At 54.9% G+C, this 23,318-nt stretch overlaps 1 protein-coding gene across 1 annotated transcript; it reads right to left on the reverse strand.

The window, feature by feature from the left end:
- Positions 1–3,335: 3,335 nt before the first annotated feature.
- Positions 3,336–21,105, reverse strand: ATP8B3 (ATPase phospholipid transporting 8B3; the record flags this gene model as incomplete). Its single annotated transcript, XM_082010886.1, has 29 exons — positions 3,336–3,572; positions 4,251–4,381; positions 4,651–4,789; positions 4,994–5,233; positions 5,502–5,585; positions 6,053–6,276; positions 6,765–7,032; positions 7,476–7,535; positions 7,595–7,750; positions 7,846–7,906; positions 8,074–8,149; positions 8,464–8,575; positions 10,146–10,310; positions 10,711–10,823; positions 11,278–11,466; positions 11,884–12,040; positions 12,475–12,509; positions 13,836–14,044; positions 14,744–14,937; positions 15,792–15,880; positions 16,350–16,508; positions 17,130–17,212; positions 17,787–17,857; positions 17,958–18,030; positions 18,645–18,706; positions 19,171–19,269; positions 19,747–19,860; positions 20,361–20,452; positions 21,051–21,105. The coding sequence occupies 29 exons, from the start codon at positions 21,103–21,105 to the stop codon at positions 3,336–3,338; spliced, it is 3,747 nt and encodes a 1,248-aa protein (XP_081867012.1).
- Positions 21,106–23,318: the final 2,213 nt, after the last annotated feature.

Genomic DNA, 23,318 nt, shown 5'->3' on the forward strand with positions numbered 1-23,318 from the left:
TGGGAAACCCTGGAGAAGCCAAGAGCCAAGCGCTCTCCCCTGTCTTTTAGCCCACCAGGACTCGCTGAGCCCTGCCCCACACCGGATCTGGCCATGCCTGCTGCCCACATCAACCAAAATGCCTTGAGGAGCAACTTTGCCACGATGCCAAAGATTTTTTTCCCCTGCAGGTAATGACAATCCAAGCTCTGTCCTAATGACAATTCTCTCGACCAGGGTTGCGCCCGAAGGGTGTTTTTGTGCTGTGGGGAGCAAGAGCAAAAACGGGGCCCCAGGGGCACCTCCGAGGGTGATGGAGAGCCAGATGGTCAGAGGGTGAGGAAGAGGAGGGGACCCAGCATCTCCCCCTAAGGCCTGCTGGTTCAGCCTGGCCACCGTGTCCTACTTCAGCTGCGGAAGTTTTCAGGGATTTGGGTCATTTCATTACCCTGATGCCGCCCAGGCACTCTGGTTCTGCCTTGGCTGGAAGTTTTCCACCAATGGCTTTTGCGCCTTGAAAACCCACCGTCAGCAGCGCGGCAGCGCCGTCCCCGTCCCGCCGGGCGAGCAGGAGGAGCGTGGGCTCCCGGGGATGCCCGGCTGGGCTTTAGCCATTGTCACCCCACTACGGCACAGCCGGAGCCAAGGTTTTCCTGCTCTGCCGACGGCTCCGCTGACGGTTCCCTGGCACACGTTTCCCTGCTGAGAAACGGCTTTGCAAAAAAAAAAAAAATCACCACCCGTCCCTTTTCCCGAGCATCTGAAGTCTGGGTGGGGAAGTCGATCTGCTCCTTGTCACCGCTCTCCCCAGCCCGCTTTGGGTGCTGCGCCGATGCTGCTGCGCCGGGTCGGCTGCCGGCGCCGTGCCGGCCGCCCTCATCACCGCCGTGCGTCCCCCGCGTTGAAGTGGCTCCTTTTCCCTTGTCTCAGAGGACACCCGCAGCTGAGGCAGCGCCGGCGGCCGGCACGGGGGCTGGAACTGAAGATGCTGCCGTGCAGAATCCGGTTCCTCTCACATCTTTCTTTCTTTGGGGTTTTTGAAGAGAGGAAATCAAAAACGCAAAGAACAAAATTCAGGGTTTTTTTTGGTTTGTTTCCCCCTTAAGTTTCTAAAGGAAAAAAAGTCAGACAGAATTAATCCCGGCCAGGAAGAACCCACAGCCTTGGGTTTGCTGGTCCAGCCACCTCCAGAAAACATTGCTCATTTTTCTGTATAGCAATAGGCGACGCTCGCTCTCGTCCCACACGGTCTGAGGGCTGCACCTCTGAGTTTTTAAATCACTTTTTCCTTTTAATTAAATTGATTTTAAAATTTTTTTTTTGCTGCTGCTGCTTCGTTGTTACTCTCATGGGATAGGTTTTACTCTACAGCGAAATGCAATTGTTACTCCTCTGTGTCTTGCAACTATATTTGTTTAAGCTAGTTACAAACGTTAAAAAAGAAAAAAAAAAAGTCTTATGTGTCAGGCACTTTATCCAAACTGTGCTGTGTGCTCTGGAGTTTGTTCCTTGCTCTTTGCAATGACTCATGCAGGGGAAGTTACCAGGAAACTTAACTCCAGCCTGTCAACAGGTTTTAAAAGAGAAAAAAAAAAAATTAATCTCTATTTGTTCATCCTCTACTGGTCATGACTGTGTTGTATTTCTGCAGCTTTCTGTTTCTTCAATAAATTATTTTCTAGTCACTCACCCTGGCGTGTGTGTGTGTCCCGCGGTGATGCTCGTGGGCCAGTTCCCTCCTGATGCAGCTCCGCGCCCCAGGAGCTGCGCGGGCAGGAGGAGGGGGCTGCTCCTGTGGGAGCATCTCAGCTCCTCGCCCTAGACCCAGCCCAAGAGCATCAGAGGGTAGATTTGGGGATCATGACCAGGCAGCTGGGAAAGGTTTCTCCCCCCCCCAGTTTTCCACCTGGTAGTTGCAGGGGTGAGAGCTTTCCCAGAGGAAGCTTCAGATACTTTTATTTCTTGGCACCATCCAGTGCCCTTCTGGCCAGAGCCCTAAGAAAACACTTTAATTCTCCCAAACTTGGTGCAGATGAGGCCAAAGCACTTGTTAAACAAACCCATCAAGTCGTGTGTGCTGCAGGCAGGTCCAAGCCCCCATAGCTGATTTAATTTTTTATCTTTTTACCCGAATATCTTGTCCTGCCGTGCATTTTGCCACGGCACAAGCGCTGGCAGGTAGCAGACGGCTGGTGGCACACACTGAGGGACCATGGGACCTTTCTGTGCAGCTTTCTCCCTCGGTGGCGCAGCAGAGATTTACAGGAGAGGAGAGAAAAGCTAAAGTCCTTTTAATTAAAAAATAAAAACAATAAAAAGGGTGATCCGGTCACCAGTCAGTTGTTCACACACAATTTCTCCAGCAGCCGCTGTTGATGTCCCCGGAGCGCGGCTCTGCAGGACGTGCGGCGTGTCACCCCGATGCTTTGCCCTCCCCGCGAAAGTCCTTCTGAGGGCTTTGCAGCAAGCAGCCTCTGGCCACAAGCTGTCCCCAAAATTAGGGACATCAGTGGCGGGGGAATGGGAGACATGGAGATGGCGGGGAGCAGCAAGGAGAGGCTGCAAGAAGCCGGGTTGGTTTGGCTGGAGAAGAAAAACCTGCAGGTAAAACAACTATACATAGGTCCTCCTCCGGAAAATAGGGGGCAATTTAAAGTTACGCCACCCAGGTCTGATCTGTTGGGTCGCTGCATGTGAAAGCCACGGGTGTCAGCCCCGGCCCCGCCGCGGGCGGGCGGCTGCCTCTGCCCGGTGCTCCTTGCAGCTGTGGGAAAACACGACCAGGGTCTTCGCGCAGCAGCTTGCAGCCCGGCCCCCGGCACGGGAGGGGCGTGAGCAGGGGCGAGGGGCTGCACCCACCACCCAGCCCCGCCGCCGGTCTTGCTTCAGGGCATTTCACTAATTCAGAGGTGGAACAAGGAGCCTGGGTCAGCAGAGTTGCTGTTTGTGGGTCCAGTTGGGAGCAGGATCAGCCTCGGGCAGGAGGAAGCCCGGCTCTGGGGGGGCTCAGCAGACGGAATGGGGCTGGGGTGCCAGCCCGGAGTCGCGGGGCACGGGGCCGAGCGTGGAGGCAGAGGCTGGTGGTTTTCGCAGCTTTAAAGGCTCCTGCAAAGCCCGTGCCCACGCTGCGTGGGGGAGATGGAGCTGCTGGGGGGGCACATCCCAGGGCTCGGAGCCCGCAGCCGCAGCCCCCCAGGCCGGGCCGGTCCCTCTGCAGCCACGGGGGCTGCCCATGCTTCAAAACCATCCAAATTAGATTTGTAAAATCCCATAAAATGAGGGAGCCAGCCGGTTCCGCACCTTGACTGCACCTCCTCTGTCCTAGCACAGTGGGAGGTTGGTGCCGGCCAGGGCAGCTACGCCGAGGAGCTGGGGAGAGGGGACAAATCCGGGGTTGTCTCTGGGCGCGGGAGACCCGAGGCGGTGCTGCGGGTGCCCCTGGTGCGCAGGCTGTCCCCGCGGGTGATGAGGCTGGCGTAGCCCTCCTGGTGGGAGAAGGCATAGCTGGAGCGGCGGTGGAAGGAGCCGCGAGGGACGTGGGCACGCAGCTCCACCGAGGGTTCTGGCTCCTGCCTGGCCTTCAGGCGGATCTTCTGTGAGGAGACAGGGAAGTCAGGGCTGTGGCCACCTCCTAGGCAAGCTCTCACCCCAAGGAAGGACACACAGGGAGAGCAGGGACACCCTCCACTGAAATGCAGTTTTGCTCCCAGCTCCACCATGACCTGAGCCGATGGGATGGGATGTGTAACATGGGAACCCTCGTGGGGGTCGTCAAAGCTCTCAGAGCTCTGGAGCACAATCTCAACCCCTGTTCTCATCTGGGACTTCTTTGTATCACGGGCAAGGTGTGACCCACAACCCAGATGAGGCTGAGCTCCACCAAAGCTGGTGGTACCAAGACCTACACCAGACCCCAGCGCCTCCTTAAGCAGCAACTCCAGGGAGTCCTGGAGGGCAGTTCCTTAATGCAGCCAAAAGTAGACCCTCTCCAAGAGCTGGAGCAGGTCTCTTGCCTCAAGACTTCCTGTTGGGCCGTGAACCGATTTGGGGAGAGGGCCCTGGAGCCAGACATAGACACCAATATCATGAGAGTCAACCACCAGCTGAGTGGTGCCACCAAGGAGAGGTGATGTCCCACCGCTACAGCCCAGGCAGTGGCTTCCTTGGGGAACATCACACTTCCCATCACCAGCAGCACCTGGGACAGCCCTGGACACCAACACCAGCAGGAGGCAGACCCCTCCCCATGCTAGCCCCCGCACAGCCCTCACCTGCTGGATGGTGTTTTTGCCCAAGATGGTGTGGTACAAGCGGACAGTGAGTGAGGGGATGGTGTTCACCACCAGGGACAGCAGGACCACGAGCAGGACGTAGGGATCGGTCAGGGCATTCTGGCTGGCATCTGTCAACACAAGAAGTCAGTGGGTGATGTAGGGAAGGTGGAGACGACAGAGGGAACAACTGCCGGGGGACAGGCCCCTACCCACATAGGTGCTGAGAGGTCTAAAGAGGAGGTGGAGTAAATTGGAGTAAAAAATCAAGACAGCAAGATCGAGAAGTGGCGATGAAAGATGAGCTACAAGGTGGGAAACAGCTCGTAGCACCAAGCGCAGACTGGGCTCCCCTGGCTCGGGGAAGGGAAGGAGCATGGGGTTCCCCAGGGCATCTCACCTGGGAAGCGGAAGACGGCAGGGGCTATCCTGTAGGCATCAATGCTTTGGGTCAGGAAGGAGAAGAGGCAGAAGAGCAGCAGGCTGGCTGTGACCATCAGGAAGGACAATGCTGTCCAGAACTTGGTGTCCAGGATGATCTGCAGGGGCCACAGGAGAGCACACAGAGGCTGTGGGGACCCTCTTCCCTACAGCCATTCATCCCGAATTCCTTCCCTGCCCCAAGGGAGATCGTCCCCCATCCACGAAGCTGCTGGGGATCATGTCAGTTAGGGCTGAGCCCGGCTGCGGTCCCTGAACTTCACTCCCAGGGCCAGGATGGGGAAGGGCAGACCTGTGCTCACCTCCATGAGGACTGACAGCAATGCCGACGTGGCCACTGTGACGGCAAAGGACTCATAGTCACCAACAGCCTTGCTGCCGACGTGGTCCTCGAAGGCCCAGAGCGCGATGTAGAAGCTGGCAAGCGACGTGCTCACCCCATGCAGGAGGGTGACACCAAAAACACGGTAGTTGAAGAGCTTGTCTTGCTGCCCGATCACATAGAGCTCAGGGAACTCCAGGCTCTTCTTGGCACTCACGTCCTGCCGGCAAGGGGCTAAGCATCACCCTCCCCACCCACACTGGTGAGCTGGATGGGGCCACCCCACCCAACACACCCTTCAGGAGAGCTGCAGTGAGTCCCTCCGAGCCGCTTGCTCTGGGGTGGCAGGGAGCAGAGGCACCCCAGGCCTGGTGATGACCTACAGGTGCCCATTGAGCTGCTTGGTACCATGTCCCAGCACAAAGAGACACACAGATGGGGTGCAACAACCGCCGGGCGGCTTCACACAGCCTCCAGGTAGCCCATACCTGCTCCAGAAGGCCCACGGACAGCACGGGGTAGGCGGTGTAGAAAATGTTGTAGAGCGCAAGGAACCAGCCCTCATACAGAGGCTAGAAGGGAGAAGAAAGCAGCCGTGAGCTCAGTGGTGCTTTGGAATGACTCAGAAAGGATGCCCAGGCACCAGGGGTGAGTCCAAGAGACTGGAAACCCCCAGGCTCTGCGTCAGCCCGACATTGTCTGCAGCGATCGGTGGGCTGTGGGATCTCCATGCTGCAGATGGAGATGGGGGCTGGAGCCACACAGTGGTGATCGAGTCACACTTACAGCCCGTGGGATAAAAGCTCCCATTTAGGAGGAAACCAGCTGGTGGGATCTTTCCCTCCGTCTGTCCGAGACTGAGCTGCAGCTCACAGGGACATCCCAAATCTCCCCGGGGTGCTTTTCCCAATCCAGCCAGGTAAAAAGCAGATAACCAGTTGCATCTCAGCCAGGCAGCCCCCCAAAACTGGACAGTGCGCACCTCTGTGCAAACTTCCGCAGGACGGATGTGACCCCTGCTAACGGCAGCATCCCTCACCTGAGCTGTGAACCCGCTGTGGAAAGCGAACCAGACCTGGGCCATGAGGCCGGCAAAGGTCTTGTAGAAGAAGTAGCGGAGGAACTTGCAGACGCGCAGATACGCCCAGCGGCCGTGGACGAGCAGGAGGCGCTGGAGGTAAGAGAACTGCGCCAGGGCGTAGTCGCTGCACTGCACGGCTTGCATGCCCTCCGGCCCGCTGATGCCCACCCCGATGTCAGCAGCTGCAGAAGACAGGAGGGCATGAAACGCAGGTGGTGAGGTTTTTGGGGAGCCAGGTACCCCTGGGCTGATGGGCAGAGGGTGAATGCAGGAGCGATGGGCAAAGGGAAGAAGCCCCCGCCGTCACGTGCCGCGGCTGCGGGAGTGACATGCCAGGCACGGTCGGGCGCGCGAAGGGCACAGCCCCATGTCAGGGCTGCTGGAGCAGGGCAGGGACGTCTCTGCCAGCTGCCCAGGTTGGGGCTTGAAGTTCCATCAAGGTTCATCCCCGCTGCCAAAGCAAGTGGTCCACCCTGCTCTTGTCCCAAGCTGGTGCTGGTCCTGTGCCTCTCGCTCCCCTCCCGGCACAGCAACGTGGAGAACTGGCGTGGGGGTTCTCCTCACCTCAAAGGAGAGGTGAGGTGGTGGACATGGCAGATGGGACACCACCACTCCTCGCCAGTGGGACGCGCCTGACAAAACCCCCGCTCCCCCCTGCCCCGAGCCTCACTTTTGATCATGTTGACATCATTGGCCCCATCCCCGATGGCCAGCGTGATGGCCTTCTTGTGCTTCTTCACCAGCTGCACGATGAGGGCTTTCTGCTTGGGGGTCACCCTGCAGCAGATCACCGCCTGGCAGCTGGTGGCCAAGTCCACAAAGGCCTTCTCCACCAGCCTGCCCTGCTCCTGCGAGCCCGTAGCCCTGCAGCAAGCCAGCCACCGCCACAGCCGCCCCTTCTTCTCCTTCAACACCTCTCCCGTGTGGAGGATTTTGTCCTTAGGGGAGAGCACACACAGTTGGGACCTCACCCATAGCATGAGAGCCCCCAGCTCCTCAACGATGCTCTTAAATCTTGTAGACGCTACAAAAAATGACCCCACTTTTCTCCAAGCTCATCACACAGGAGGCACTGTGACCATGAGACAAGTTTGTCCCAGTATGACCAGAAGAGCATGTGATTACCTGCCTGCATCATCCCAGAAGACTGGTCGGGCAGGCGTGGTTGAAGCCACCCAACACAAAATGATTGGTGCAAGGTTGTCCCCCTCTCCACTCTTCATTCCCCATCCCAAAATGGGTTTTTCCCACCCCTTGGGCAAGAGGGGCATCACGTCCTCCACATGCTGGTGCCACCCAGGACTTTGATAGCACCAGGGCAGAAACAGCGATCTGCCAGCGCAGGCAAAGAGCAGAGAAGAGCATCCAAGTGCCACCGTACCAGGAAGTCTCCACTGATGATGATAGCTCTCTTCTTGTGGCGCAAAGCCTCGGTGCGCTGCTGGGGAGGCGGACGCTGCACAGGGCTTCCCCGCTGCCACTGAGGTTGTTGTTGCTCACCCAGTAAGCCTCGAGGATCTCGCTGTGCGAGGAAGGAGTGGTTGGAGCTGAGCTGGGGACGCTGGGCACTCTGCCTGGCTTCGACTGAGACCTACGGTTGGCCTTTGCCATCTCAAAGCCAGCTGCAGAGGGATGGGCTGCAACCCAGTGGTGGAACTGGGGGGGACAGAGAGGGGGCCCCCAGGGCTCACTAACATCAGGAGTCAGCCTCTGTCCCTGTGGTTTAGAGGCTGGAGATGAAGCCCAAGCACTTTCTGGTCAAAGCCTGCCATGGAAGAGAATGCTGTAGGGGCAGAAACAGACTGAGGAGGCCTGGAAAAGCATCAGCAGATGAGGGCCATGGACATCCGGGCTGGGACAGAGAAGGAGAAGCATCTCCGCTAGAGTCGAGCTCTGCCCACCCTGCACAGGTCCCTATGCCCTCGGGTGTCTTCATCGGGCAAAACAATGTCCTGAGCCAGGAGGTCACGATTCCTCACCTGATCTCCTTCTCCTCGAGGATCTCCATGTCGTCTGTGAGCAGCTTGCACGCGTAGCCAATGTTCATTGCGGTCTCTGCAACATGCAGGTGTCAATGGCCGATGGTGCTGCCCCCCATCCCAAGGCAGCTCCCAGCCCTTGGGTCCAACAGCCCTTGGTGGGTGGCAGCTGCTGGCAGAGCTGCTCCAGCTCTGTGCCATCAGGCAGATGGCTTCCCCTGCCTCAGTTTCCCCATGAGTGACATGATCTGTGGGACATGCTGCTACTGTATATTAAAAGAAACAGCAGAACCTGGTTGCTGCCTACTCCCAGGGTCTAATCTCTTCTCTGGTCCTGGTTCAGGGAGAAGCTGAAACATGTTGGTGGGCTCTGGGGTTGCCTCCACTGACCTTGTTTGTCTCCCGTCAGCACCCACACTTTAATGTTGCCTAGTTTCAGCAGCTGGATGGTCTCAGGGACTCCATCTTGCAACTTGTCCTCAATGGCCGTGGCCCCAAGCAGCTGGAAGGAGGGTGAGTGGGTGTCATAGAATCACAGACTCATAAAATAGTTTGGGTTGGAAGGGACCTTCAAAGGTCATCGAGTCCAACTCCCCTGCAGTGAGCAGGGACATCTTCAACTTGCTCAGAGCCCCGTCCAACTCGACCTGGAATGTTTCCAGGGATGGGTCATCTACCACCTCTCTGGGCAACCTGGGCCAGGGTTTCATGACCCTCACTGTGACAAATTTCTTCCTTCCATCTAGTCAAAATCTGCCCTCTTTTAATTGAAAACCATCACCCCTTGTCCTATCGCTACAGGCCCTGCTAAAACATCTGTCCTCATCTTTCTCACAAGCCCCTTTCAGGCCTGGCAGCTGCACTAAGGTCTCCCCGGAGCCTTCTCTGCTCCAGGCTGAGCCCCCCCAGCTCTCCCAGCCTGTCCTCCCAGCAGAGCTGTTCCAGCCCTCGGAGCGTTGCTGGGGCCTCCTCTGGCCCCGCTCCAGCAGGTCCATGTCTCTCCTGTGCCGAGGGCTCCAGAGCTGGACGCAGCACTGCAGGGGGGTCTCCCCAGAGCGGGGCAGAGGGGCAGAATCCCCTCCCTCGCCCTGCTGGCCACGCTGCTTTGGGGGCAGCCCAGGACATGGTTGGCCTTCTGGGCTGCGAGGGCACGTTGCCAGCTCATGTCCATCTTTTCGTCCACCTGTACCCCCAAGTCCTTCTCCATGGGGCTGCTCTCCATCCCTTCATCCCTCAGCCTGGGATGATACCGGGGGTTGCCCTGACCCAGGTGCAAGACTTGGCCTTGTTGAACCTTGTGAGGTTCACAGGGGCCCATTCCTCGAGCTTGTCCAGGTCCCTCTGGATGGCATCCCTTCCCTCAGGTGTGTCCACTGCACCACTCAGCTTGGTGTCATCTGTGAACTTGCTGGGGGTGTCCTCAATCCCACAGTCTATGTCACTGATGAAGATATTGAAGAGTACTGGTCCCACTACGGACCCCTGAGGGACCCCACTTATCACCGATCTCCATCTGGACATTGAGCTATTGACCACTACCCTCTCGATGTGACCATCCAACCAATTTCTTATCCACTGAACAGTCCACCCAACAAATCCATCTGTCTCCAATTTAGAGAGAAGGATGTTGTGGGGGGACATGTCAAAGGCCTTACAGAAGTCCAGATATAGACAACATTCATAGCTCTTCCCTTGTCCACTGATCTGGTCACTCCATCATAGAAGGCCACTAGGCTGGTCAGGCAGGACTTGCCCTTGGTGAAGCCATGCTGGCTGTCTCAAATCACCTCCCTGTCATGAGGGCAGGACAAGATAGAGACGTGCAAATTGCCCCTGGATCCAACCAGGAGTCCTTGCCTGTGGATGGACACAACCTGATAGATATCTAACCCAGTGTCTACTGGCATGTCACAAAGTCTCCCCTGGTGGGGGACTCCACCTGCCCTCCCACCCAGGGGATGGGTATTGGGTTGGACACTTCACCCCCTCATCCTGGAGAGCTGAACCCCACACTCCTGCCCTCTGTGGGACCAACACAGCCCCGTTCCTCCTAAACCCCAGCCTCATCCCACCTGCAGGTTCTGCTCCATCTCCTCGTACAGCTTGTCCAGCTCCCGCGCGCGGTCCTGCAGCAGGACACTAGCCTCACGGTGCCTCCTGCTCCACTCGCTGTACTCGACCTCGCTCACCTCCTTGCTGGCCAGGCATAAAGTCCTTAGTGTCTCCTCTGCAAAGCGCTGCAGAGATGAGACATCAGGTCTCCCTTCCCTTGACCAGGATGACTCTCATGGTGGACCAGGGCATCATGCCAGCCAGCCATGATGCTCCCATGGGCAGAACCTGAGACACTCCAGGATCTGAGGGTCTCCCCCTGGGCTCTGAATCCCTCCCCCATCCCACAGCATCCCCGTGAGCATCCTTGCAATGCAGCTGGTCCATGCAGGAGACCAAAGGTAGATTTGATGCCCTCAGCCCCTGTCCCATATGCAGGTGAGGCTCCTAGAGCAGAAGGAAGAAAGAAGGAACAAAATCCTGAAGCCAGAGGGAGAAAGAGCAGCAGGGGACTCCAGGACACCCAGCCCAAAGCCAGCAGCAGGGAGACCAGCCCTTTCCGCCCCAGGCTGGCGTGGGACTCACATCCAGCGCCATCTCGGTGAAGGTCTCGTTGGGCCCTCGCCTCTGCAGTCTCTCCAGGATGACCGTGTCAGCCCCCTTGGTATAGAGCCGGATCACGCCCTGGGGGTCTCGCACTGGGAGAGAGGGGAAGGACAGCTTAGTTACCCAGAGAGATGACTCCCACTCATCGCTGTCCCCATGCAATGGCCATGCTGCAGAAGGCACTGCAGAGGTGCCTTTTCTGCTTTTCTGGTGCTTTTCTGCTTGTGGTCATAGAAAGCACAGGAATTTCCCCAAATCTACACCACCATGAGGCAGGATCAGGCCTCAAGGACTGTCAGTTCCTCACACACCTCCTCTGAGCCCCTGATTTACTTGCTGTGTCTTGGCTGCTCAAACCCTTCTCGGCTGCCTTCATCAAGGTATCAGGGCGAGCAAACCACAGAGATGACCAGGACAATCCTTAGGAGCCCCTGGGCCTGTTGTGGTCAATCACAGTCGTCCTGGTGCCATCCCTTGTACGGCTGAGTGCAGAAGGGACCCTCTGTGTTCCTGGAGGGGCCCTCTGAGACACCCGCTCCCGCTTACCCAGGACAGACATCCTCTTGCGATCGCTGTTGAAGTCCAGCATGGCCAGCACTTTGTACGTCCTGTTCTTCCCCAGCTCACTGATGGTGATGGTGTCTTGCGTGCGGGCCAGAAAGACATACCCCAAGTTCCTGGCTGCCAGCACCAGCGCTTCTTCATCCGGCGAAGCTGCCTGATAAACCAGCTGGTCTGCAGAAGAGGAGTAGCGGTTAGACAAGGAGACTCCCAGCCAAGCAACTCTTGGACATCTGAAACACCCTGTTCTTGCCCCACGCCAACGTTATCTATGGACACCCTAAAGTCCAAGCCACTAGGGGAACTCAGTCCTACTTGTCTTGTCTCTTCTGCTCATTGTCCCAGGCAGGACAAGTGTCCAGCCAGGGATGGATTATCTCCCCTGTGCTTCTGCTCCAACTAATCAGCTTTAAAACAAACCCAAACGTACACATCCGTGACGCTAGGACAGCGGCACAAAGCATCGCGGGCTCTCATGCCACCGGCTCGCTGCACAGCAGAGCTTTTTTTGGAAAAAGCCATCGCGGCCTCAATGCCTTGAACGGCGGCTCGAACCCGCTCTGAGCACGTCAACCGCTCCGGCCGACCCACCGCCCTTCTCCTCCACCATGACAGTGTGGCAGAGGGCCAGCAGCCTCAGGAACTCCCTCAGCACGGGGTCGCTGTCCCTCCGGGCAGCCTCCAGCAGCGTTGTGTCGCGAAACTCCAACTTCTTCTCCCCGTGGTGGCTCCGGGCGAACCCCGACCCCTGCAAGAGGCGCAGGCGAGATGCAGGTGCCCGAGAGAGAGACCGAGCACGGGGCTCGGCACCGGGGATGCTGCTGGGTTGCAACCAGACCAGAGCAGGGCTGGTCGTAAGCCGAGCTCTGCATTGCCTGCGCCAAGGGGGTGAGTACAAAAAGGGTGGGAATAAAATAAAAAAATAAAAATCAGAACTGCATTATTTTATAAACCCGGTTCCCCTGTCCTTAACTGGCAGCTGAGGACCGGCAAACTCGCCAGCCCAAGGAAACACGTGCCGCTGTCTTACAGCGTGGGGCCCCAGCGTAAGCCAGCTGCGCCCCGAAACAAAAAGCTGGGCCTGCTGCCGGTGCAATCAATAACCGCTGTGGTTAATAATAATCAATAACTCAGCGGAGCAGCACCTGGCCCCGCGCTACAGGGGAGAGGGGAGTTACGCACCGGTGGCCGGTCGTTCCCGTGGCCTGTGCCTGTGCCTGCCAAAATAAAAATAATTCAATTAATAGCCAGCTGGCAGGGAGCATCACTAGCGGGGGCTTGTAGCGGTTTCTCTAGAGGGACTGCTGCCTTCGCTGGCCGAAAGGCTGGCAAAAAGGCGGGGACGGGTTTTCAGCATCAGCCCGGTGTCAGTCATGAGCCGGGCTCCGTTAGGATATCCAGGTTTGACTTATTTGGCTCTTGGACTGCTCAGACTTCTGACACGTTTTTAACGTTAAAAATTCAGGTCTAGCTTTCGCCCGCGTTTCCTGGGAGACTCCGCAGTTGGCCGGAGGCGGCGGGATTGCGGCGATGCTGCTATCACAGAGGTGCAACACGATCCATCAGGCAGGGGAAAATTGGTTTTATTCCTGCTTAAAAACTTTGCGAGATTTTTTTTCCTCCTCTTTGCTTTTATCACTGTCCATTTGCCTCAAGTGCTTGACACTTATCTCAGGAAAAAGGAGCTCCATGCTAAAGCTCCAGCCTGCCCCGCTCACTGAATTTCACTAATTAAGCACTGAGACGGCTCCCAGAAGCCAGCTGAGAGCTCGAGTAAGTATAGCAGTAAGAAGAGGAAGGACTTGGCAATTCTCAGGTTTCTAAGAGGAAAAACAAGCAGAATCATAAAAAATTAAAAAAAGCAGAGAACGATTACATGCATTCACTGTAAAGAAACAACATAAGGGGAATGGTAATGGCTTTGCCTCCTCCGTAGGTCACCTGAAAGTCTGAGAGTGCTCAGATTTGGAAACTGAGATGGAGATTCACCAGAAAACAATGCAAAGAAAAAAGCAAAACCTCCTTTTTGCCTCCAAGACCTTCATAGAAAATAAAAATCCATGGGCTTCACTGGCCCATCACCCCATGACTCCTCTGCCTACCCTGTCCTGGCCACCTGGGCCAGCATCCACTAGTTATTCCAGGTGGGATCCACCTCACTCAGACTATGTGTTTGCCACATAGCCGTGCTGGGCTCCCTTTTTTATTGGGGAAAACCTAGCTGATCTCAGCTGCGTTTGGGGCATGATACAACTCCTGAAAGGTAGGTACCTGTTTTAGGAGGGCAGAATTGTGCCCTGACTCCATGCACTGGGAGCATGAAACCAGCGTCACCACAGGCGTGGTGGCCCCTCAAAGCTCTGATAACATGGGAGATGAGAACAAGCTGAATTCCTACAGCATCTTCTGTCTACACGCTGGACCGCCAGGAGAAATCCACATGCCCTAAGCTTCCTAGCAAGCCAGGAGGAGTGGAAAGAACCCATTCAAGGTTTACCTAACTCATGAGTCCCTATAAAACTTGCTTCCACCAAACAAGTTACCATAGATGGTCCCATTGATACAGCATTTCTTGAAGCTCATAATGTTTTGTGTCAAGGTGCCAGTCTTGTCCGAGAAGATATATTCGATTTGGCCAAGCTGATCATTGAGGCTGGTGCTTCTGGCTTTTGCTGGAATGTCCTTGACGGCGTAATACATTTCCAGATCCCAGTTGATAAAAAAGCTGTTCACCAGATAGATGAATTCAAACCTAGAGAATCAGGCAGAAGAAAACTTATGCTGGGGAAGGAGATTGCATTACTCACATCCCAGGGGCGCTTGGGGATCTGACACAGGAGGAAAGGGCAGAGGGGAACTGCCCACCTCGATCCTATTGCTCTGAGCTTGGGGGAAGCAAGAGGGTTTTCAACGTTTGTGGCCAGGTTTCCAGAAGGCTCATCACACCAGCCTGAGAGCCCACTGGCTTCCAGGCAACAGGGTTCCCCTCTGGAAATCTGGCCCTTGATGACAAAACTCACAGATCTGGAGATTCAGTGAAGGGATGAAAAGTTTGGAAACCGCTTCTTCCAGCACAAATTGTGATTATTGCCTGCTCACAACGCTGTGCCCTTCTCTTCCCCACCCTGCTGCCGCTCAGTGGGGATACACCACCTTCATCAGTCTCATCCTCAGCCTGTCCACAATTTCCAACATCAGTACATGTCTTTGCACCTCTTTTCCGGCTTTCCTCTGAGATCTCAAAGCACGTAATCAACATTTGGTACGATACACACCCCGTCCATCCTCACCCTCTTATGGCTAAGAGAACATACGGGAATGACTTGCTCAGGGTCACAGCTGGATCTTCTGTGCAGCCCCATTTTGTGGCTGCAAACCAAGGTGCCAGATGATGGCCAAGGGCAGGGAGGGATACTGATCTCTGATCGCTTGCAAGCTCTGTTGTTCTTACGTTATATACATGGACATGGGTATGATGATGCTCAGGAGGATCGTGAAGCCCCAGAAGTTGAAGAAGGCCTGCTGGGCAGGAGTCGTGTGCTTGTAGAGAGCAGAGAGGTAGCTGTGCTTCTCCTGGAACATCCTGGCCCAGAACCCAGAGGCAACGGCGAGGCACAGCGACGTGACCAACAGCACCAGGAAGATCTGAGATGGGAAGCCAGGATGAGAACGTCCCATCACGCAGAGCCCACCAGACTCTTTTCTAGGACCAACCATTGCCCCTTCCAGACTGTCTCATCTAGCTGTAAACCCGCAGAAAGTTGTCCTTGTCTGAAGCTGGTTCTCAGAGCTCATCCTGGGCGGAGATGAAGGATCACAGCACGTATTTCAGCTTGACACATCCACAACACACACACATACAGAGCAAACCCCAACTTTCCCACCCTCCTATTTGCCTCAGACACCATTTCGCTGGACAAGGGGTGTCCTGCAGCCTTCCTGCTGAAGTTACCGGCAAACAGAGGAATGCTAGTGGCCGGTCTGAGAAGAGATGACAAACAACAACCAGGAACTGGAATAAGAGCCATCCAATTCATTGTTATGACCATGCTGCTTTACTTCCCGCAGAAGAAAGGCTCCTCCTTCCCCCCATCCTCCATCTATTCTGTGGTGAGCCACAGCCTGCAGGTCCCTCAGCACAAACCGCTGCCTCGGACCCGCACGGTTATGCGTGAGTAAAGCTGGCCAGGAGAGTCTGGAGATCCTGAATACTCCCTGGTCCAAGGGGCTGCTCTACAGCTGGGGACTCAAAGCTGCCAGGGTCCAGAGTTTAAACAACACAACCACCACACAGACTGCTCCAGACCCAGCAATGGCCACTTCCTGGGAACATCTCTTGGTGTTTGCCCATAACATGTTAAGCCCAAGATATTTTGAGCAAAATATTGCAAACTTAAGAAAATCAGCATCACCCAAGCAAGCAGCCTCTCACGAGAAGACTTGTGAGCAACCCCAGGAGGCCGGTGGACCAGGGCAGGAGGTGTTTGCCCCACACTCACTATGATCACCAGCCGGTCCATCATGCGGTCCAGCTTGGTTTTCTTCCGCTTGATCTTTCCACAGTTCCTCATAACTTTGGAATCAAATCCTGGATGAGAAACATTTTAGAAGTAAAAAGGCAAGTCCACAGCCCCCAGAGGTTGAGTGGTACTGATTTCCTCCATAACATCTCCCCACCGCTGAAGACTTCAGAGTACTGCGACCCTTGATGGGTCGTTAATCAAGCCGTAGCTGCACCCTCGGAGAAGTGCTGCTTGCACCAGATCTTACCCCACTCCTCCACCCACAGCTACTCTTGGCCAAGCTCTCAGCTGCACCAAGCCACCCGTGCAGGAGGCCACAAAGTGAAACGGAACCAGCTAGATATCACCTGGGATAAGCAGATGTTTGGTACCACCATATCACCTCCCTGCCAGCGAGCCCGACACTGGCAAAGCTTGGGACACACTTTTGGTCACAGCAGCAGGTCTTGCCACTCGGCATCAGCTGAGAATGGGACCTGCTGATGCTAGAAGTGCTTGGGCAGCTTGAAATCCCTGGGGACCTGGGGCACTCACCTGCGTAGATAACCAAGCCGTAGCAAACGTCGGTGTTGCGAAGCTTGCAGCCTCGCAGCAAGACCTTTTCGCTGTCAAGCGAGTAGGTCTCGCCCCTCCACTCCAGCGTGCCGGTGAAGCTGTGCATGCGGCTGTTGGGCTCCTCGCAGGTCACTCTCCCTGGAGCAGAGGGCAGGATTCAGGCAACGGCTCTGGGGGAAACGAGGCGTCCTTCCTCTCCCTCCCGCCATGCTTGTCCCCTTCAAAGAGGGACGCTGGAGACTGCTCAGGGGAGATTCAGGTTTTGCCAGGGCATCTCCAGATGCAGTTGGGGTACAGATGGCTCAAATTAAGGTCAGACTAAGCTGGAGGGCCACCCTGCAGGGCTCAGTCCAGAAACCACACTGGGCTATAAAATTGGGCAAAGTACAAACACAACGTCCTTCATCCCCAGAGCCTCCGAGAGGGGAGTCTGCATCCTCTGGAGGACCAAAGGGGATAAAAGCCAGGATCTGAGCTCAGTTTTGGGAGCCAAGCACTTGATTCCAGTGGAAAAATGAAGATCCTGGGCAGGGGGAAGGTGCACAACCCCGATGGACACATCACAGAGCCACTGTGCCGGGGAAGGGCCTCCACCGAGGTCTTTTGTCACGAACCACCCGCCAGCCTTGCAGACAGGAGCAAGCGCAACCTCAGGTTAGGCTGATGGCACTTGGTGCCTGAAGGGACAGAGACCTCCCGAGGCTGAACTGATCCCATCCCAGTGGGACGGCCGCGTCCTCGCCCATGCGGGAGACTCACCATCAAAGGTGGCCATGGTCTCCTCGCTCACCAACTCCTGGTGGGTGACCAGAAGAGCTTGCCTGAACTTCAGGTTCGTTTCCCTGCGAACAAGCGCCAAGGAAGGAAAAATAAAACAATGCTGAAGGGTGACAGAGCTGTTAACTCTGCTGCAGACCCATGGGAAAGAGATGGCCATTAATTATCGGGTGATTACATGAGTGATGGCAATGAAAAGCGAGATAGGGACCTATCATGCCAGACATCGAGCACTCATGCAGGGAGGAAGCTCTGGCCCGGAGACCCTGCCATTAAATCATCCTGCAGACAGAGGTGGGAGGGACAGGCAGCCGCTGTCCTCAGTGAGGGAGGGAGCTGAGAGATGCAGAAAGATGCCCGAGGTCACCAGCTGCTCTGCGGAAACCTCAAAAGTTATTTTAGCTTCCCATTTTAAAAATTTGGGGCTCAAATCCCATTTCTGGGGTGTCTGTAGGTTTAGCTTTTGGAGGATCCCCCCCATCCCATGGTTCCCACTAGTCTTGCAGCCCTCCAAATGCCTCCTAGTGCCTGACCCCCCAGTGCCGGGGGGTCCCCAGGACTGACGGCTTTGGCCGTTGGCTGGGCTGTCTCTGCCGCTCTACCCCCATGGCAATAGCGGTCCCCTGCCCCTCTCCTCACCCATCGATGTCGGCAGTCTCCACGTAGCACAGGCTGCTGGGCTCCGAGCTGCACAGCAAGAGCATGTCAGCCTTGAAGAGCAAAAAGGGGACAAGAGCAGCTGGCTGAGCCCCTCCCGGCTGAAACTCCCCCCGCCGCCCCGGCACGCAGCCAGCTCCGGGCCCCGCTCACCGGGACGAAGCTCTCCTTGCGCAGGCGGACGATGTCCCCCACGCAGATGTCGCGCCACTTCTGCCAGCGGAAGCTGCAGGAGAATTAGGAGGGAAATTTTTATCCTTGCGGAGCAGTGAGAATGGAGACCACGGCTGTTTCTGTCCGCTGGACCAGCCTGTGTCGGTCCCAGCTTCTTGCATGAAGGGGGTCTCCAGGTTGTTGGTTCCTCTGCCCGCCATGTTACCATCTGCATGAGCGAAGGACGGCTGAGCACCAGGGGTGGTGCAGGGCCCATTTGTCACATCCATATCCCCCGTACCTACAAGTGTCAGGGACTTCCAGCCCCCAGGCTGTAGGTGGGAAATGTTGGTCCTTCCCTGGACCAGTGTTTAGCAGGACTATGACTCCATGGGTTAGACAGGAAGACTTGGAGGAACTTCTGTGGCCAGGAAGCCCTCCTCGCAGCATTTCACAGCAAATTAGCGGTTTTTTAGACCCATTGTCTGTGACTGGGATACGATCATTCCTACAGGGGAACAGCTGGACCTGCAGCGGATTTTGGAGGTGATGGGAGTTTGCAGAGTCAGGGACATTCCCACCAAAACCCTTCTCAGCTGCTATGCTTAGGGTTGCTCAGCACTTCCGATGATCCATCGTTCCACACAGGCCTGGAAAACGCGGGTAGAGCTTCCCAGAGCCCCTCACCTCTTTCCAGACAGGATTTCACATGGTCTGCTGTTGATGTTTCTGTCACTTTGGTGACGGCCCTGCACAGAGAGAAAAAAAGAGGCAGAAAGAAAGGGATGGGCCATGCCAGATTTCCTTATCCCGTGAAAACAACCCTCTCAATGCCACAACCTGCCTCCTCAGCCCCAGGACAAGATCTGCTTTCTGAAGCAATCAGAAGATGTTTTCTGATGAATAAAGAGGCAAAATTGCCCCAGGGTATTTCTGGGGACCAACCTGGGAATACAGCCACTGGTTAAGATATTAAAGATGACAGAGATGGGGGTCTAGACCCCAAGGCAAGCAACCAGCCAGTCACACCCTTCCCAAGGGAAAATACAAAACGTTTTGGACATGAGGGAGTTTATGGTACCTCAGGAATGATGAATGACAGCAACTCCCAAGCTTTTCAGTTCAACCCACAGCAAAGGGGCCCTTTCTGCTGACCATCCCCCATAGGACCTATGCCCAACACTCACAGCCTTTGGCTCCAACCCATACTCACAACGTCATCAATCAGGTCTCGTAGACCCCGGATGGTGAGAAGGCAGCTCAGGGGGAACAGCAGAGTGTACCAGGGCAGCGTGGAGATGTCAGGAAAGGTCTACAGAAGGAGAATTTTACACCACTGACCCACCTTTCATCCCACCTTGGGACTCTTTAGGTGACTAAATCCCCCTCACTCCCAGCTCCTTGCCACAGCCGGCGCCTGAGGATCGCAGGAACCTGTCTAAGACGAATCAAATCAACATCTCTGTCTACACAGAACGTTTTTTTTTTAATTTGCACATCTTTTTAAACTGGATGTGTGAAATGCATGAGGATCACTGAATCTGGAGGGTAGATTTCTGTTTAGGTGCGGTCTACATGAGCTTAGCTTACATCCAAGTCCGATCAGTTTAAAGTAACCAAACTTAACATAGGTTAAACCCCTCATAGTTCATGGAAGACAATGAACACCACTGAAAAGCAACATCCTTGACACCATTTTAGACCAGAGTCCCCTACCCTAACCACCAGACAACCCTCCTTTGCTAGACAGTTTCACACACTCTTGCTTTTACCTTGGTGTCCATCTCACCTGTAAGAGGATGACAAAGACGAAGTAGACGTTGGCCATTCGGTGGAACTGCTCATAGAGGTTCAGCGGCAGGAAGGTAAAGATGTTGTACTTGGCTGTCTTAATGGCATTGCCCTGCCGAAGAAAGGCAGGTCAAAGCCACAGCGAAATCAAGGATGTATTTTGAAAATGCCAAAAACATTCTGCTCTTTTTAGGACTGCTCAACTTTTTATGGCATAAGAGACACCTTTAAAAATTTACAAAAAGAAAATTTATTAGAGCAAAGAGCCATATGACTTAAAATTGAAAAAAAAAATTTTGCTTCTGATCATCTAAAGCATACACCAATAAGATAGTCATTATTCAGCTGGAAAAAAATACCTCGTTTTGTTTAATCATCACACTAAAAAGTATCCTTCATACAGTTCTGCTCCTTGTCTAACAGCTTCAGAGGGCATCTGGGGCACCAGGCAGGGAGCAGCCCTTTCCTCTTCATTGGGGATTGTGTATGTGACACTCCACCCTACTGGAGATCGCTCTGCAGCGTCTCTGTCATGTCATCCCCAGCCACCACCAGCTCAGGAATCAGGGGCTGATTAAAGAAGTGGCCCAGGACTGGCCCAGGCTGACTCACCGCGTATTTCTTCTTGGTCAGACAGAAGGCAAATTTCTTCTTGAACTGCATGTGGTAGTTTCGGTCGTTGGCCCTCACCTCCCAGGTGAAAGCTGGAAAAGCAAGTGGATATCCACCAGCTCTGATCAGAACCAGGCCCTGGCCATCAACTTCTGGCCTCCAAGGGTGCAGGGACCAGTCATGGTGCCACTGGGCTCATGGTGACCCACTGCTGACAAGATGGGCATTCCGTAGTGCACGTAGAGCAGCTGGAGGTACAACTAGGACAGAGCTGGATCTTTGGGGTCAGCTGGGTCACAGAGTGGACAGAGGGGGCAGGAGGCCAGAAGCTTCCAGAGATGTAGGACTGCTGCAAACATTCCCCTCTGAGCCTCGGCTCTAACCGTTTGGGCTCAGGTTTTGGTTATAATCAGGCCAGGTAAAGGCTGACTCCTCCAAGCACAGTCTTTGCTATTCTGAAGGCTGGTCGTTCCTCTCCTAATTTCATTTTTGCTATCCCAGTGAAGATATCACCAAGCAACGGACATCCTAGCCATGTTCCCCAACTCCTGCACCCCAGCTGATGGTCAATCCTTCCAGACCATTTCACCCCATTCTTCCCCATCTCACAACCCCGCCCCACGTTCAACTTCCTCATAAGCTGTCTAAAAAAAAGGAAAAAAACCCAAAGCACACTCATTACACACTGACCTGGCAGCTGCTTCTTTCCATGCAGGCAGCCTGAGGCTGGGTCTTGCACAGCCATGCTCGCACTGCTACTGGGATCTAGGAACAAGGACAACCAAAGATATCTGCAATCGGAGCAATGAGAGCGTGATCCCACCAGGATGCTCCAACATCCCAAAGCTGGGCCCTCCACCTCTCCAGGGCAGGACATCATGCACAAGGGATACTCTTCGGGGCACAGCTTGGGGTGAGTGTCTTTCCTGGAGCCACAAACTAACTTAGACCTTTTACTAGCCCGGAGATGTAAAAGCCCACATTGATGTGCAGTCCAGTGTGGCCATCTGAATGTCACAGGTCTGTGACATCAGGCTGAATATTTGTCATCAGAAAATGTCTTTCTCCCTCTGACACCTGATGTTCTTTGCCCTGCCTTTTGCAGGACCAGCCACAGCTCAGATCTGAATTGAAATCCGCTTCACCCTGGCATTTTTTTCCAACAGTCACAGATTTGCCCTTCACAGGTGCCTTACGCTTACTCAAACCTTGTGTGGACATTGGTGCCGGAGGTTGCCTGGATGTCTATCCCTGCCTTCCCAGTGTCCTCAGGGATGCTCAATGGCTTTGACATGGGTCATCTTTCAGACCCACCTCTACCCATGCCCAGCTGCCCATGACAATTCAAAGACATTTTTTCTCTCTGAGGAAGTTATGGGAAATCATTTTAAGTCATCAGCAAGGAAGAGAACCTCTCCCCATCCTGTCATCACACCCGAGCATCCGTCATGCCTAGAGAGCAGCCACCTTCATCAATGACAAGATTTCCCTTATGCTCAGTAGCTCAGTGACCTTCCCTGCAGGGATGTTAGGGAAGATTAATTAATGTTTGTGAAGCGCTTTGTGATCCTACATGAAAGGAGTCAGTGAGGTATAAAGCATTAATTACCTCATTATTAAATAATCCCACACAGAAGTCTGTCCCTGCCATTATTTTTTATCTCACTCCTTTGATCACTTTTTTTTTTCCATTCTTTCACCGAAGTGTTTATTTCTCTCCCTGTTGCTTCTCATGGTACAATGCTGCCCTGAGATGCTCTCAGGTGCCACCAGCTATGCCAGAGCTGTCACCTCATCCCAGGGCAAAGAGACTCAGAACATGGGCAGCACCTTGGCCCCTGTGTCCAAGAGCTTGTCCAAAAAAAAAAAAAGAAGCTTCGATCCACAAGCTCATCCTTCTTTACCGCTAAGGACTCCACATTTGTCACTCTACTTGGATGCTAAATGACACCCACGAACCCAGCACATTCGGGGCCCATCTGCATTTTCACAGCATGGCTTAGAAGGAAGGAAGGGTTGCAGGGAGCTGCTGTGTGTGATGGGACACTCACGCTACGTCCCGCAGCTCCAGCTGCCATTCGTCCCACAGATAAGAGGGAGCAAGAAGAGCAGGGATACCTGGAGGGACGAGATTCCTTCCATATCCACCTGCACAGAAGCCCCTTGGTGCCCAGACTGGCTGTTCCCACTTTGTTGGGGCAAAATAAGGCGGCAAAGGATTTGACACAGAGAAATGCAAATCTCCCATCTTCCTCCCTGCTGTGACCCCACTCGTGTCCCTGACCCAGTGACGCTGTCACCTTGGGACATCTTTCCCAGCAGACAGCCAATTCTGGGCTGCATCTGGTTGCAGAGAGGCAAGGGACACACACCAAAGTGGCCTCCATCTCCTGCTGCTGGCCAGCACCTTTCCCTGCCTCCTCCTAACAGAGGGGTGGGCTCCCCCGACCACGCAGGGGTACCTCCTGCTCAGGGACCATAAACGGGCCAAGGGGTACGGGCTAAATGGAGGTACCTGGACATGTTTCTGGAGGGAACATCCAACAGGAGACAAGATGAACCTCAGGGTATCCATAAGGGGGAAAACTGAGCCACCTGCTCACACCCCTCTAAACCAGCCAGTGCCCCTCGCCTCATACTGGTGGGGGTAACCATCCTTGCCATGACTCCATCCCCAACACTGGGCCTGGGCACAGCAAGGTCCTCACCAGCCCGACCATCCTGCAGTCCCCAACCGTGGGCAAGCAGGGCAGAGCCAGGGATGGCAGCCAGGGTCAACTTCAAGCCCAGATCTCCAGTCAAGCTTGTGACAGTGAGATAGGTCCAGATTCAAGACAGGAAGTCAACACGCAGGTCAAGATCAGGTCTGGTGACAAAGGTCAAGGTGAGACATAGCCCAGTGGTTGCTGGGCAGGTCCACTGGGGCAAGACAGGTCCAAGACCAAGCCAGGAAGTCAG

Source organism: Phaethon aethereus (genome assembly GCF_964289735.1).
Source record: "Phaethon aethereus genome assembly, chromosome: 26".
Classification (NCBI taxonomy): Eukaryota; Metazoa; Chordata; class Aves; order Phaethontiformes; family Phaethontidae; genus Phaethon; species Phaethon aethereus.